The sequence below is a fragment of the Stegostoma tigrinum genome, chromosome 9 (genome assembly GCF_030684315.1).
Source record: "Stegostoma tigrinum isolate sSteTig4 chromosome 9, sSteTig4.hap1, whole genome shotgun sequence".
NCBI classification, from domain to species: domain Eukaryota; kingdom Metazoa; phylum Chordata; class Chondrichthyes; order Orectolobiformes; family Stegostomatidae; genus Stegostoma; species Stegostoma tigrinum.
Window position 1 is genome coordinate 97,666,529 of NC_081362.1, and position 14,132 is coordinate 97,680,660.

General features: G+C 44.7%; 1 protein-coding gene across 3 annotated transcripts in view; it reads right to left on the bottom strand.

Moving 5' to 3' along the window:
* Positions 1–237: 237 nt before the first annotated feature.
* The window catches only part of LOC132210024 (uncharacterized), a 36,414-nt gene continuing 22,519 nt past the window's right edge, over positions 238–14,132 (bottom strand). For 2 of the 3 annotated variants that reach the window (XR_009446188.1, XR_009446189.1), the window contains exons 4-6: positions 6,718–6,853; positions 2,086–2,392; positions 238–1,368 (exon numbers count right to left, since the gene is read on the bottom strand). Coding sequence is in view for 1 of the 3 variants with exons in the window: in XM_059648792.1 (XP_059504775.1) it covers positions 6,723–6,853 (131 nt within the window). In the remaining 2 variants the exon portion in view is untranslated. The remainder of the gene's footprint in view (positions 1,369–2,085; positions 2,393–6,717; positions 6,854–14,132) is intronic. The other variant, XM_059648792.1, reaches the window with a different exon arrangement.

Here is a 14,132-nt window from a genome sequence, read left to right on the forward strand (position 1 = left end):
TTGTGGGAGGGATGCAAACAGATACTGAGGGATAATAAAATGTGAGGCTGGATGAACACAGCAGGCCAAGCAGCATCTCAGGAGCGCAAAAGCTGATGTTTCGGGCCTAGACCCTTCATCAGAGAGCCTCTCTGATGAAGGGTCTAGGCCCGAAACGTCAGCTTTTGTGGTCCTGAGATGCTGCTTGGCCTGCTGTGTTCATCCAGCCTCACATTTTATTATCTTGGAATTCTCCAGCATCTGCAGTTTCCATTATCTCAGATACTGAGGGATGTTGGTATGTTCAATATGATCATGGCTAAACCTATACCTCAGCACCATATCCATCCATAATCTACATAAACCAGTAGAAACTCAAAACCCAGCAATTTCAATCTGGAATTTCCTCAAAGATTGAGTTTTCACAGCCTCTGGTGAAGAGAATTCCAAAGATTCAACCAAGAGGAATTTCCTCCTCATCTCAGTTCAAAAGGACTTGCCCCCTGTCCTGAGACGGAGCTCCCTGGAAGGTCTGAGTGCCCAGTAATCTCAGTGACTGGAAGGGTCTGAGTACCCAGTAACATCAGGGTTTGGGAGAATCTGAGTGCCCAGTAATCTCAGGGTCTGGGATGGCCTGAGTGCCCAGTGATCTCAGGGTCTGGGTGGGTCTGAGTACCCAGTAATCTCAGAGTCTGGGAGGCTCTGAGTACCCAGTAATCTCAGGGTCTGGGATGGTCTGAGTGCCCAGTAATCTCAGGGTCTGGGAGGGTCTGAGTGCCCAGTCATCTCAGCGTCTGGGTGGGTCTGAGTACCCAGTAATCTCAGGGTCTGGGAGGGTCTGAGTGCCCAGGAATATCAGGGTCTGGGAGCGTCTGAGTGCCCAGTAATCTCAGGGTCTGGGAGGGTCTGAGTGCCCAGTAATATCAGGGTCTGGGAGGGTCTGAGTGCCCAGTAACATCAGGGTCTGGGAGGGTCTGAGTGCCTAGTAATCTCAGGGTTTGGGATGGCCTGAGTGCCCAGTAATCTCAGGGTCTGGGAGGGTCTGAGTGCCCAGTAATCTCAGGGTCTGGGAGGGTCTGAGTGCCCAGTAATCTCAGGGTCTGGGAGGGTCTGAGTGCCCAGTAATCTTAGGGTCTGGGAGCGTCTGAGTGCCCAGTAATCTCAGGTTTAATAGGGTCTCAGTGCACCTCAATGCTGCTCAAAAATAGGGCAGGTTAGCTTTGAGAGAATCTGTTGCCTGCAGCAACAGCGATGGATACATCCAGGTGACTATGTGTGTTTGACAACTGCATACTCCGAGTTTGTATCACTGACTGTGACCGTGGCCTGCTGGTGCTGAGTGACCTTTCCCATTTGTAGTTCAGCGTAATGCATCTCTCCGTCATCCTCCTGCAACATCACACAAACATTGGGTCGTCAATCTCACTGGGATATTTCACTTGGGAAATGTGCCAAACTTCATTTTCATAGCATCCGTTTGGTGTGGAAGGAGACCATTCAGCCCACTGACACTGCACTGACCTCAGCAAAGAATCCCACCCTGCCCCATAACTCCCATGGCCAATCCATCCTCACCTCCACACCTTCGTACTGTGGGAGGAAAGCGGTGCCCCCGGTGGAGACCCGTGCAGAATGGGCAAACTCCACACAGACAGTTGCATGCAGTGGAATCGAACCCAGATTTCGGGCTGTGAGGCAACAGAGCGAACCACTGAGCCACAGAGCCGCACTGAGCCATTTTAAACAGCTATTATTGTGAGTATCCTTCTCAAGAATGGAATCTTGTTGCAATGACCGAAATACTTCCATCAAGTGAGAATCAGTGAATTACTACTATCTCAGAATGGTTCTTGTGTGTGAATAATCAGTTTGTTAATTATTAAAATAATGATCACTTCATATCCTCATCTTCATTTTTACTGCACGTTAATGGTTTCTGTAACTGCAGCTTTGTATTATCAGCTATCTGCACATATCAAACAGCTAATCGTTCTTCACTGCCATTACTGTCACTCTCACGTTACTGACTGTTTAAAAATAAATGAATTGAATCATTTCTGGAATTTAACCTGTCGCTGATATCCACATCTTGGTCCAGTCACTTACCACAATAGGAGCCGCAGCTGGTGGATTGTGGGCTGGGGTTAGACCTAAAAGACAATGCAATGTCCCTCAGACACAGATCTCTTTGAGGTTGGAGCACATTAAACAACGCCAGAAACGGAAGATGCAGTCCTTTCAGGTACAGAGCTTCTTGGTGCCGCAGCAACATCAACGTTCTGTCTGTTGTATCTCTCAGGGCCCAGCAAACCAATGCTCAGACAGTGTGACCAGTTAAAGTGAAATGTGGGAATTTCCTTTCTCTCGATACCTGCTACCTTTCACCCTCAGAAACCAGGATGTGCTTTAGGCTCTGAAGATACAAACAAAAAACAACGATAGGCCACTCTACCCTTTGAACCCTCTCCATCATTCAATGTGATCACAGCTGATTTTAAATCAGCTCTACATTTCTTCAGATCCCTGTTAATCTTTCAACCCAGGGTCATCAAAACTCTCCCTCCCTCAGTCTTAAAAATATTTAAAGATTCTGCATCCGCTGCATTTTGATGAAGTGAATTCCAAAGACTCTGAGAAATAAAACGTTTCAATTAAAACGAGTTCCCATGAAGAGTCACTGGACCCAAAATGTTAACTCTGTTTTGTTTCTCCACAGATGCTGCCTGACCTGCTGAGTTTCTCCAGCAATTTCTGTTGCTTCTGATTTCAAGCATCCCCAGTTCTTTGTCATTTATTTAGGTATATTAAAAATTTTCTTCACACTTCCCCATATTGTTTTCCATTTGCCAGGTCTCTGCCCTTTCTCCCCACTATCCATATCCCCCTGTAATCTCGCTGTATCCTCTTCACAACTCACACTGCCCATATTCCCCTGGTTACTGCCCTCTGACAATCTGACAATCTATCTGCACACTGCACACTTCCCCCTGTTCCTCCCCTCGAGCAATCCCCCTGCCCCCTGCCCATTTCCCCCTGTTCCTTCCCTCGAGCAATCCCCCTGCCCCCTGCCCATCTCCCCCTGTTCCTCACCTCGAGCCATCCCTCTGCCTGGTACCTGCTGTTCTCTGCCCAGTTCACTGCCTCGCTCCCACACAGGGACTCACTCCCTCAGGGCCCCGTCCCTGCTGACTCAGAACTGGAGTGGACTGGATATTGCATTTAGACACTGACCATGGGTTTTGTAAAATGAGCAGCTAAACCCATTGTGGAAATCTCCTGAAGCACTGGACAGGAAACCCAGACTGTGGAGCTCCCATTTCCCAGTCGGTTCCTTATCTGGGCCTGGGATGATCCCAGGAAGAACAGGAATGTGCTGTGCCACTCTTCAATGAGCCGCATGAGTTTGTGGGAGCAATCGTCAGACAAATTGGAGTGAATGGAGCTTGTCTCCCACACTGGGGAATCAGTTCCAGCTCTGAGGACTGGCAGGCACATGGGGGTGGAGCGGGAAGGTCAAATGAGGCTAAGTCTGATAAATCCCCTCAACCCATGGGATGTATCCCAGAATATTAAAGCAAGTAACTACAGACATAGTGGATGCACTGGGAGTAACCTTCCAGGAATCTTTGATTGCTGGAAAAGGCCCAGAGGATTGGAAAATTGCCAATGTCAGACTCTTATTTTGAAACGAGCAGAGATAGAGAACATGTCACTCCTGGCCGGTTAGCTTTGTGGAATGTGATAGTGTCGACATGGCGAAGTGGTTTTCCCCTGTGCGAGAGTCTCAGATGAGAGGGTGTCATCTCAGAAAGAGGGGGTGCATTTTAAGACAGAGACGAGGGGGAATTTCTTCTCACTGAGGGATGTGAATCTGTGGGATTCTGTAGATGGGGCTGTCGAGGCTGGGTAATCGAGGTGAGATAGATTTTTAATGGGGCAGGGAATCAATTGTCATGGGGAGCAAGTAGAAATGGAGTTGAGAATAATCAGATCAGCCATGATCTTATTGAAAGGCAGATCTGATACAAGGTGCTCAATGGCCTCCTCTTGGCATTGTGTTCACACACTCTCTGATGAGATTCATCAGCTATCGCCTTCAAAGTCTGGCACTGTTTCTCTACTGAGTAACTTATTTTCTCAGTTCACTTTAGCTGGTCTTATCGCCTTATAATAGCTGCTATTTAACTTTGAGAAAATAGCTTTAGATCCACACTTCTCCACCTCCAAATTGACATGAAATTGTATCAACTTATGATCAATTTTACTGAGAGGTCCATTTGCGATGCACATTGCCAGGTCTAAAGTATCTGATTAATGTTAGAACATACTGCTCGAGGGAGTTATCCCAAAAAAACTCTCTCAATGAATCTTCCAAGCTGGATTTCCCAAGCTGATTCATCCAATCCTCATGAGAATTAAAGGCTCCATTATACCTTCATTAATGCTCTTCCTGCAGTGTGATAACTGTTAGAGGCTAGACACGACAAACACAAATAACTCCTTATATTTTCTAATTGTTACCTTTACCCATTTGGAATACATATCCACATGTAAAAACTACTTGGGAAAAACTACTGAACGTTGTGCTATTTGGAGATTCCCTGGATTGTAAAAGCTCTTGCCGTGTGATTTCTTGGAAATAATGAGAACAGTTTAATTTTTCCTGTGGATTACGTTTTTTTTTACTGGACAAAGAGTGAAGCAAATCTTTTAAGGAAATAAGAGATGGGGTTAAATACCTTAATTATTGGAAAAACCTGCCTAAAAAAACTGTGAAGATCCAATGGTTGGAGCCATACAGTAATACAGCATGGAAACGCACCCTCAGTCCATCCAGTCCATGCCAACTACCATCGCAAACTAAACTATCCCCACCTGACTGTGCTTGGCCTGTACTCCTCCAAAACATTGCTTACCCATGCACTTAAGCCTCAGGGATCAGTGTTGGGACCTCAATTGTTTACAATTTACACATATGATTTGGAGTTGGGGACTAAGTGTGGTGTGTCAAAATTTGCAGGTGACACTGAGGTGAGTGGTAGAGCAAAGTGTGCAGAAGGCACTGAAAGTCTACAGGGGGATATAAATAGTCTAAGTGAGTGGGCAAAGGTCTGGCAGATGGAGTACAATATTGTTAAGTGTGAGGTCATCCAAAGACAACAGCAAAATGAACTATGTTTTAAATGGTAAAAAATTACAGTACGCTGCTGCGCAGAGACTTGGGTATCCTTGTGCTTGAATCGCTGAAAGGATTGCAGGTGCAGCAGGTTATTAAAAAGGCAAATGGAATTTTGTCTGCCACTGCTCGAGGGATGGAGTTTAAATACAGGGAGGCTGTGCTGCAGCTGTATAGGCTCCTGGTGAGGCCACACCTGGGGTACTGTGTGCAGTTTTGGTCTCCTTACTTGTGAAGAGATATCCTAACCCTGGAGGGGCTGCAGAGGAGATTCACTTGGTTGATTCCAGAGTTGAGAGGGTTGGATTATGAGGAGAGACTGAGTAGACTGGGATTATACTGATCGGAATTCAGAAGAATGAGGGGAGATCTTATAGAAACATATAAGATTATGAAGGGAATAGACAAGGTGGAAGCAGGGAGGTTGTTTCCGCTAGCAGGAGAAACTAGGACTAAAAGGCATCGCCTCAAAATAAAGGGAAGTAGCTGTAGGACTGAGGTCAGGAGGAACTTCTTCACCCAAAGGATTGTGAATCTGTAGAATTCCCTGCCCGATGAAGCAGTTGAAGCTACCTCACCGAATGTTTTTAAGGCAAGGATAGATAAATTTTTAAACAGTAAAGGAATTAAGGGTTATGGTGAGTGGGCGGGTAAGTGGAGCTGAGTCTCAAGAAGGTCAGCCATGATCTTATTAAATGGTGGGGCAGGCTCGAGGGGCCAGATGGCCTACTCCTGCTCATCGTTCTTATTGACATATGTTCTTTTGTTCTTATGTTATCTGAATGTCTTTCAAACTTTGTAACTGTGCCTGCATCCCCCACTTCCACTGGCAGTTCATTCCACACATGAACCAGTCTCTGTGTAAAAATCTTGCACCTCAAGTCCTTTTTAAATCTTTGTCCTCTCACCTTAAACATATGCTCCTGGTCTGGAAATCCTCCACCCAAGGGAAATAGCATCTGCCATTCACCCTATCTGTAACCCTCATGATTTTATAAACCTCTATAAGGTCATCCCTCAAACTCCTACACTCCAGTGAGAAAGGTCCCAGCCTATCCAACCTTTCCTTCGAACACAAACCGCCCCCAGTCCCGGCAACAGCCATGTCAGTCACTTCCAAAACCTCTTCAATTTAATAATGTCCTTCCTCTAATAAAGTGAACAGGACTGGACACAAAGCACCGGAAGAGGTCTCACCAATGTCTCGAACAACCTCTACATCTCTAATACTTCAAAGGTCTGACCAACGAAGGCAAATGTGCAAACCAGCTTCATACTCACACTGTCTACATGTGATGCAAACTTCAAAGAATTATGTACCTGAACCCCTAGGTCTCTCTGTTCCACAACACTACCCAAGGGCCTACTTTCAATTGTGTAAGTCCTGATCATAAATCCTCACGGTTGTTTGGCAGCACTCTGAGAATTTCGTGCTCTGATCTCCTTTCAGGAAAAGTGGGATGAGTGTTATCAGGCCTTCGTTGACCAGTGCAGATATGAGGAGCTAAAAGGTCTCTTTTTGTACTGTTAACATTGACGAGTCTATGACAGTTTCAATTTACCTGCACTATCTTGATGTTTTGGTGAAGCATGCCGTTTGGTTTACATGGAGCAAAACGATGACAGCAATGGCCAGAAACAGTAGGAGAATGAACAGACGGCCCAGGAAAATAGGGAATAAATCTGGATCCCAGGTTTCTGTAAAATATCAACAGGATTTCAACAGCTCATTAAAGGCACATCAAGGATTCTAAGGAGGAGCATTCAGTAATTAGTGATGGACTACACAAAAAGACCCAACATCCAGATTCACTCACAAAATGGATAGGATCAAACTGCAAGAAAAGAAATGCATATTCTTGTGGAAATATTGATGACAGATCAGAGATTGGACAGAATTATTTTTTAAACAGAAAAGAAGGATGAAACATCAACAAAGATGGAATCATTAGCAGATTAGAGAAAGCGAGCTTGAAATATCAAAGAAAATAATGAGAGTTCCTCAAGGCATTCTTTAAAGAAAAGAGTGAACAAATTGAGCTTTTGTCCAACAGAAAATGTGTCTCTGGAATCAAGAATGGAAAATGAGGAGATGGAGGATGAATTGACTAGGTATTTTAGGGTCACAGAGTCATAGAGCCATACAGCACGGAAACAGACCCTTCGGTCCAACTCGTCCATGCTGACCAGATATCCTAAATTAATCTGGCTCCATTTGCCAGCATTTGGCCCATGTCCCTCTAAACCCGTCCTATTCCTGTACCCATCCAGAAGCCTTTTAAATGTTGTAATTATGCCAGCCTTCACCACCTTCTCAGGCAGCTCACTCCATACATTCACCACCCTCACCTTAAAACTACGCCCTCTAATTTTCGTCTCCCCACCCCCGTGAAAATACCTTGCCTATTTACCCCATCAATGCCCGTCAATTTTTATAAACCTCCATAAAGTCACCCATCAGTCTCCATTGCTCCAGGAAACACAGTTCCAGCCTATTCAGCGTCTCTGCATGGCTCAAACCCTCCAACCCTGGCAATATCCTTGTAAATCTTTTCTGAACCCTTTCAAGCTTCACAACATCCTTCCCATAGCAGGGGGACTAGAATTGAGCAGTTATTCCAAAAGAGGCTCTAAACAATATCCTGTACAGCTGCAACATGACCCTACCAACTCCTATACTCAATGCACTGACCAATAAAGACACATGTACCAAACATCTTCACTATCCTATCTACCTGCAAATCTACTTTTAAGGAACTATGAACCTGCACATGATGGTCTCTTTGTTCACCAACACTCACCAGGGCAGTAGCATTGAGTGTATAAATCCTGCCCTGATTTGCCTTTTTAAAATGCAGAAATCAGATTAAATCAAACTCCGCCCACCACCCCTCACCCCATTAGCCCATTTGATCAAAATCCTGTTGTACTCTGAGGTAATCTTCTTCCCTGTCCACTTCACCTCCAACTTTAGTGTAATCTGTAAACTTACTAACCACATCTCCTTTATGCACATCCCAATCATTTACGTAAATGATAAAAAGCAGTGGGCCCAGCACCAATCCCTGTGACACACCGCTGGTCACAGGCCTCCAGTCTGAAAAGCAACCCTCCATCAGCATCCTCTGTCTTATACCTTTGAGGCAGTTCTGTATCCAGATGGCTAGTTCTCCCTCTGTTCCATCTGATCTAACCTTACTAACCAGTCCGCCATCAGTAACCTGTTGAACACCTTACTGGAATTTGTATCAATCACATTCACCACTCTGCCCTCATCAATCCTCTTTGTTATTTCTTCAAAACACTCCAACAAATTTGTGGTCACAACTTCCACCACAGAGAGCCATGTTGACTGTCCCTGATCAGTCCTTGCCTTTCCACATACCGGCAGATCCAATACCGTAGAATTCTCACGAATGACTTGCCCACACTGATGTCAGGCTCACCAGTCTATAGGTCCCTGGCTTATCTTTACCACCTTTCTTCAATAACGGCACCATGTTTAGCCAACCTTCAGTCTTCCAGCACCTCACCTGTGACGATCGATGATATAAATATCTCAGCAAGGGGCCGAGCAATCATTTCGCAAGTTTCCCACAGAGTTCTGGGGTACACCTGATCAGGTCCCAGGAATTTATCCATCTTTATGGAGTTTAAGGTGTCCAGCGCCTCCTCCTCTATAATGTGGACACTTTTTAAAAGATGTTGCAATTTATTTCCCCACGTTCCCTTTCTTCCGCATCCTTCTCCACAGTAAACGCTGGTGCATAATACTTATTCAGAATCTGCCCCATCTCCTGCAGTTCCACACATGAGCAGTCTTGCTGATAGTTAAGGCGTCCCATTCTCTCCCTATTACCCTTTTGTCCTTAATGTATTTGTACAATCCCTTTGGATTCTCCTCAAATTTACTTGCCAAAGTTATCTCATGTCCCCTTCTCGCCCTCCTAATTTCCACTATAAGTATACTTCTCCTGCTGTTATACTCTTCAATGGATTCATTCAATCACTGCGGTCTATACCTGACATATGCTTTCATCTTTTTCTTGACCAGAACCTCAATTTCCCCAGTTATTGAACATTCCCTACACCTACCAGCCTTGCCCTTCACCCTAACAGGAACATGCTGTCTCTGGACTCTCGTTTTCTCATTTTTGAAGGCTTCCCATTTTTCAGCCATCCTTATACCTGCAAATATCCACCTCAATCGACTTTTGAAAGTTCTGGTTTAATACCATCAAAACTGGCCTTCTTCCAATTTATCTTTAACTTTTATTTTAAAACTAACAGAATTATGATCATTGATGCAAAGTGCTCTCCCAGTGACACCTCAGTCACTTGTCCTGCCTTATTTCCCAAGACTAGGTCACGTTTTGCTCCTTCTCCAGTAGGTACATCCACATGATCAGAAAGTTTTCTTGTACACACTGAGCACATTTCTCTCTGTCATGCAGATAACTGAGACCTCCTTCCAAATTTGTTTCTCAATTTCCTACTGACTATTGGTGAGCGGAGGGGGTTCAATAACGTGATCGTTCCTTTGTTATTTCTCAGTTCCACTCAAATAACTTCACTGGATGTATTTCCAGGAATATTCTCTGTAAGCACAGCCTTAATATTATCCTTAATCAAAACCACCACTCCCCCCTCCTCTCTTGTTTGCCTTTCTATCCATTCTTTAGCATCTATACCCTGGAACATTAAGCTGCAAATCCTGCCCGTCCCTGAGCCAAGTCTCTGTAATCACCATGGTATCTCAGTCCCATGTTCCCAACCGTGCCCTGAGTTCATGTGCCTTACCTGTTAGACTTCTTGCATTGAAATAAATGCATTAATGTATCAGTCTGACCTCGTTCTCTGCTTTCTTCCTGCCTGCTCTGACTGTTTGACTTGCTCCTTTTCCCCACTTTATCAGTCTCAGACTGATCTCTTTCCTCACTATCTCGCTGGGTTACCACCCCCTCAGCCACCCCCTTCCCCACCCCCAATGCTAGTTTAACTCTACCTGAGCAGCTCAAGAAAATCTCCCCTCCAGTATATCAATCCCCTTCCAATTCAGGTGTAACCCATCCTTTTTATAGAGGTCACTTCTCCCCCAGCAGAGATTCCAATGATCCAAAAATGTATATCCTTCTCCCCTGCACCAACTCCTCAGGCACACATTTGTCTGCTCTGTCCTCCTATTCCTACCCTTAACAGCACCAGGAATAATCCAGGTATCACTACCTTTGAGGACCTAATTTTTAAATTCCTGCCTTGCTTCCTATATTCCCACCTCAGAATCTTATCTGTTGAGAATATTCTGTCCCATCTCCAGGATACCCTGGATCATGGCAACAGGGAGGTAACACGCCATTCTGATGCCTCATTGCTGGCCGCAGAAACATCTATTGCTGTCTCTGACCGGACAGTCCTCTATCACAATCAGTCGCTTGGAACCTGACATGCCCCATGTTACTTTCCAGCCAGTCTTGGTACGAGATACCTGGCTGTCAGTAGCACTCAGTCCATCAGGCCCTACATTTTCCAAAACAGTGCACTTGTTTTGAGATAGGGTCACCACAGGAGGCTCCTGCATGACCTGCCTCTCTCTCCTACTTTTCCTGGAGGCCACCCATCTCCCTGACTTTATCTCCTTTCCTGCAACTGCCATCCCTCACACTCCCTAGCTCCTGTAAATTCCTCATTGTCTCTGACTGCCATTTCAACAAGGCAATCCGGTTGGATTTGTAACCAAACACACTTCCTGCTGACGTAAGCATCAGTAACATGGAAACTCTCCCTAAACTCCCACATCCAACAGGAAGAGCACATCACTCTCCTAAAGGCCAGTTTAGCACCTTAACAATCTACAGACGCAGAAAATAGCTGCTTGAAAAACACTGCTCCAGGCTAAGAGTGCCTATGTTTTATGTTGTTAAAGTTTGTTCAGACAGGTCTCAATAATAACATATAAACTAAAAATGAACCATCTCTGCTCAGTATTGTACGTTAAAAAGAAAGCGAGGCACTAAGCTGCTCTCTGCCTGTGATCACCCCACAGAGGCTTTTGAGAATTTAACTGTTTGTTTTATTTTAGACAAACTCCAATGTCCAGAAATACTTGATACTAGAGAGCACAGGCAGTATCTGTGAAGGTTCGCTGCTGGGTCTGACTGCAGTGCAAGTATCTGTCTCTGTTGTTTCACTTCCCACCATGTGGGCGCTGCATTTGTCTTCCTTCCTCCCTTTTTAAAGTGCCATTGTTTTCATCTGTTTTAGCAACATTACAAAAAAATGTAACAGGTTATGAAATAGTAATTACTGCTCCTGGAATTTAAGGGAATCCAGCTCCAAGATTGAAAATACCTCAACTGCTTTTACAACCACAATTTATTCTCATCCTCCACCTTGAATTACCCCGAATCCTTTTGATCAGACCTTACTGCAAACAATATTTCAGAAATAGCTGTACATCTGGAAATGGAAAGGGGTGAGGAATTCAGGAACTCAGCAAATTGCAAAGGGCAGGGAAGGGGTAATGAGTAAATTGTTGGAGCTGTGACCCGACAAGAGCCCTACTCCTGTTAGCCTTCATCTAGAATCTTACAAGAAGTGCCTAGTGAAATTGTTGGAGCATTGGTATGAGTTTTCCAAAGATCTCATGATTCAGGCAAGTTTGAACTTGGGTGGAAAATAACAAAGGCAATGCCCTTGTTTAAAAAGAGAGGGAGACAGGAACTAGGAAATCGCAGGCCTGTTGCTTAACATCTGTCAACAGATAAAATGCTAGAGGAGAAGGCAAGCATCTGGATAAATTCAAAGTAATCAAGCAGAGGCAACACAGGTTTGTGAGAGGAATATCATGGTTAACCCATGTTATAGCAAAAGAGGAACCAGTAGATAGACTGTGTTGAGATTTCCAAAGAAATTTGATAAGGGGCCACCTCAAAGGGTACTGTGGAAGTTAAGAGGCTCGTGATGTTGGGGCAAACATATTGGCATGAATCGAAGATTGGTTAATTAACAAAAAGTAGAGATAAAATGTACAGGGGTCAGTTTTGTTTAGAACATAGAACATACAACATTACAGCACAGTACAGGCCCTTCGGCCCTCGATGTTGTGCCAACCTGTCATACCGATCTCAACCCATCTAACCTACACTATTCCATGTACGTCCATATGCTTGTCCAATGACGACTTAAATGTACCTAAATTTGGTGAATCTACTACCATTGCAGGCAAAGCATTCCATTCCCTTACTACTCTCTGAGTAAAGAAACCACCTCTGACATCTGTCCTATATCTTTCACCCCTCAATTTAAAGCTATGCTCTTCTCTCTAATGAAAACAGCCTCAAGTTCCTCAGCCTTTCCTCGTAAGACCTTCCCTCCATACCAGGCGACTTCCTAGTAAATCTCCTCTGCAGCGTTTCCAAAGCTTCCACATCCTTCTTATAATGCGGTGACCAGAACTGGACACAATACTCCAAGTGCAGCCGCAACAGAGTTTCGTATAGCTGCAGCATAACCTCTTGGTTCCAGAACTCGATCCCTCTATTAATAAAAGCTAAAACACTGCATGCCTTCTTAACAGCCCTGTCAACCTGGGTGGCAACTTTCAAGGATCTGTGTACATGGACACCGAGATCTCTCTGCTCATCTATACTACCAAGAATCTTACCATTAGCCCTGTACTTTGCATTCCGGTTACTCCTACCAAAGTGCATCACCTCACACTTGTCTGCATTAAACTCCATTTGCCACCTGTCAGCCCAGCTCTGCAGCTTATCTATGTCTCTCTGCAACCTACAGCATCCTTCGTCACTATCCACAACTCCACCGACCTGAGTGTCGTCTGCAAATTTACTAACCCATGCTTCTATGCCCTCATCCAGGTCATTTATAAAAATGACAAACAGCAGTGGACCCAACACCGACCCTTGCGGTACACCACTAGTAACTGGTCTCCAGGATGAACATTTCCCATCAACCACCACCCTCTGTCTTCCTTCAGCAAGCCAATTTCCAACCCAAACTGCTATACCTCCCACAATTCCATTCGTCCACATTTTGTACAATAGCCTATTGTGGGGAGCCTTATCGAACACCTTGCTGAAATCCATATACACCACATCAACCGGTTTACTCTCATCTACCTGTTTGGTCACCCTCTCAAAGAACTCAATAAGGTTTGTGAGGCACGACCTACCCTTCACAAAACCGTGCTGACTATCCCTAATCAATTTATTCTTTTCTAGATGATTATAAATCCTATCTCTTATAACCTTTTCCAACACTTTACCAACAACTGAAGTAAGGCTCACTGGCCTATAATTACCAGGGTTGTCTCTACTCCCCTTCTTGAACAGGGGAACCACATTTGCTATCCTCCAGTCATCTGGCACTGTTCCTGTAGTCAATGACGAGTTAAAGATCATTGCCAAAGGCTCGGCAATCTCCTCCCTGGCTTCCCAGAGGATCTGAGGATAAATCCCATCTGGCCCAGGGGACTTATCTATCTTCACCCTCTGTAGGATTTCTAATACCTCTTCCTTGTGAACCTCAATCCCACCTGGTCTAGTAGCCTGTATCTCAGTATTCTCCTCAACAACATTGTCGCTTTCTAGAGTGAATACTGCCGAATAATATTCATTCAGTGCTTCCCCTATCTCCTCTGACTCCGCACACAACTTCCCACTACTATCCTTGATTGGCCCTAATCTTACTCTCGTCATTCTTTTATTCCTTAAATACATATAAATTACCCTGATCCTATCCACCAACAACTTCTCATGTCTCCTCCTGGCTGTTCTGAGCTCTCTCTTTAGGTCTTTCCTGGCTACCCCATAGCCCTCAAGCGCCCTAACTAAGCCTTCACATCTCATCCTAACATAAGCCTTCTTCTTCCTTTTGACCAGAGATTCCACTTCCTTTGTAAACCATGGCTCCCACACTCTACAGCTTCCTCCCTGCCTGACAGGTACATACTTATCTA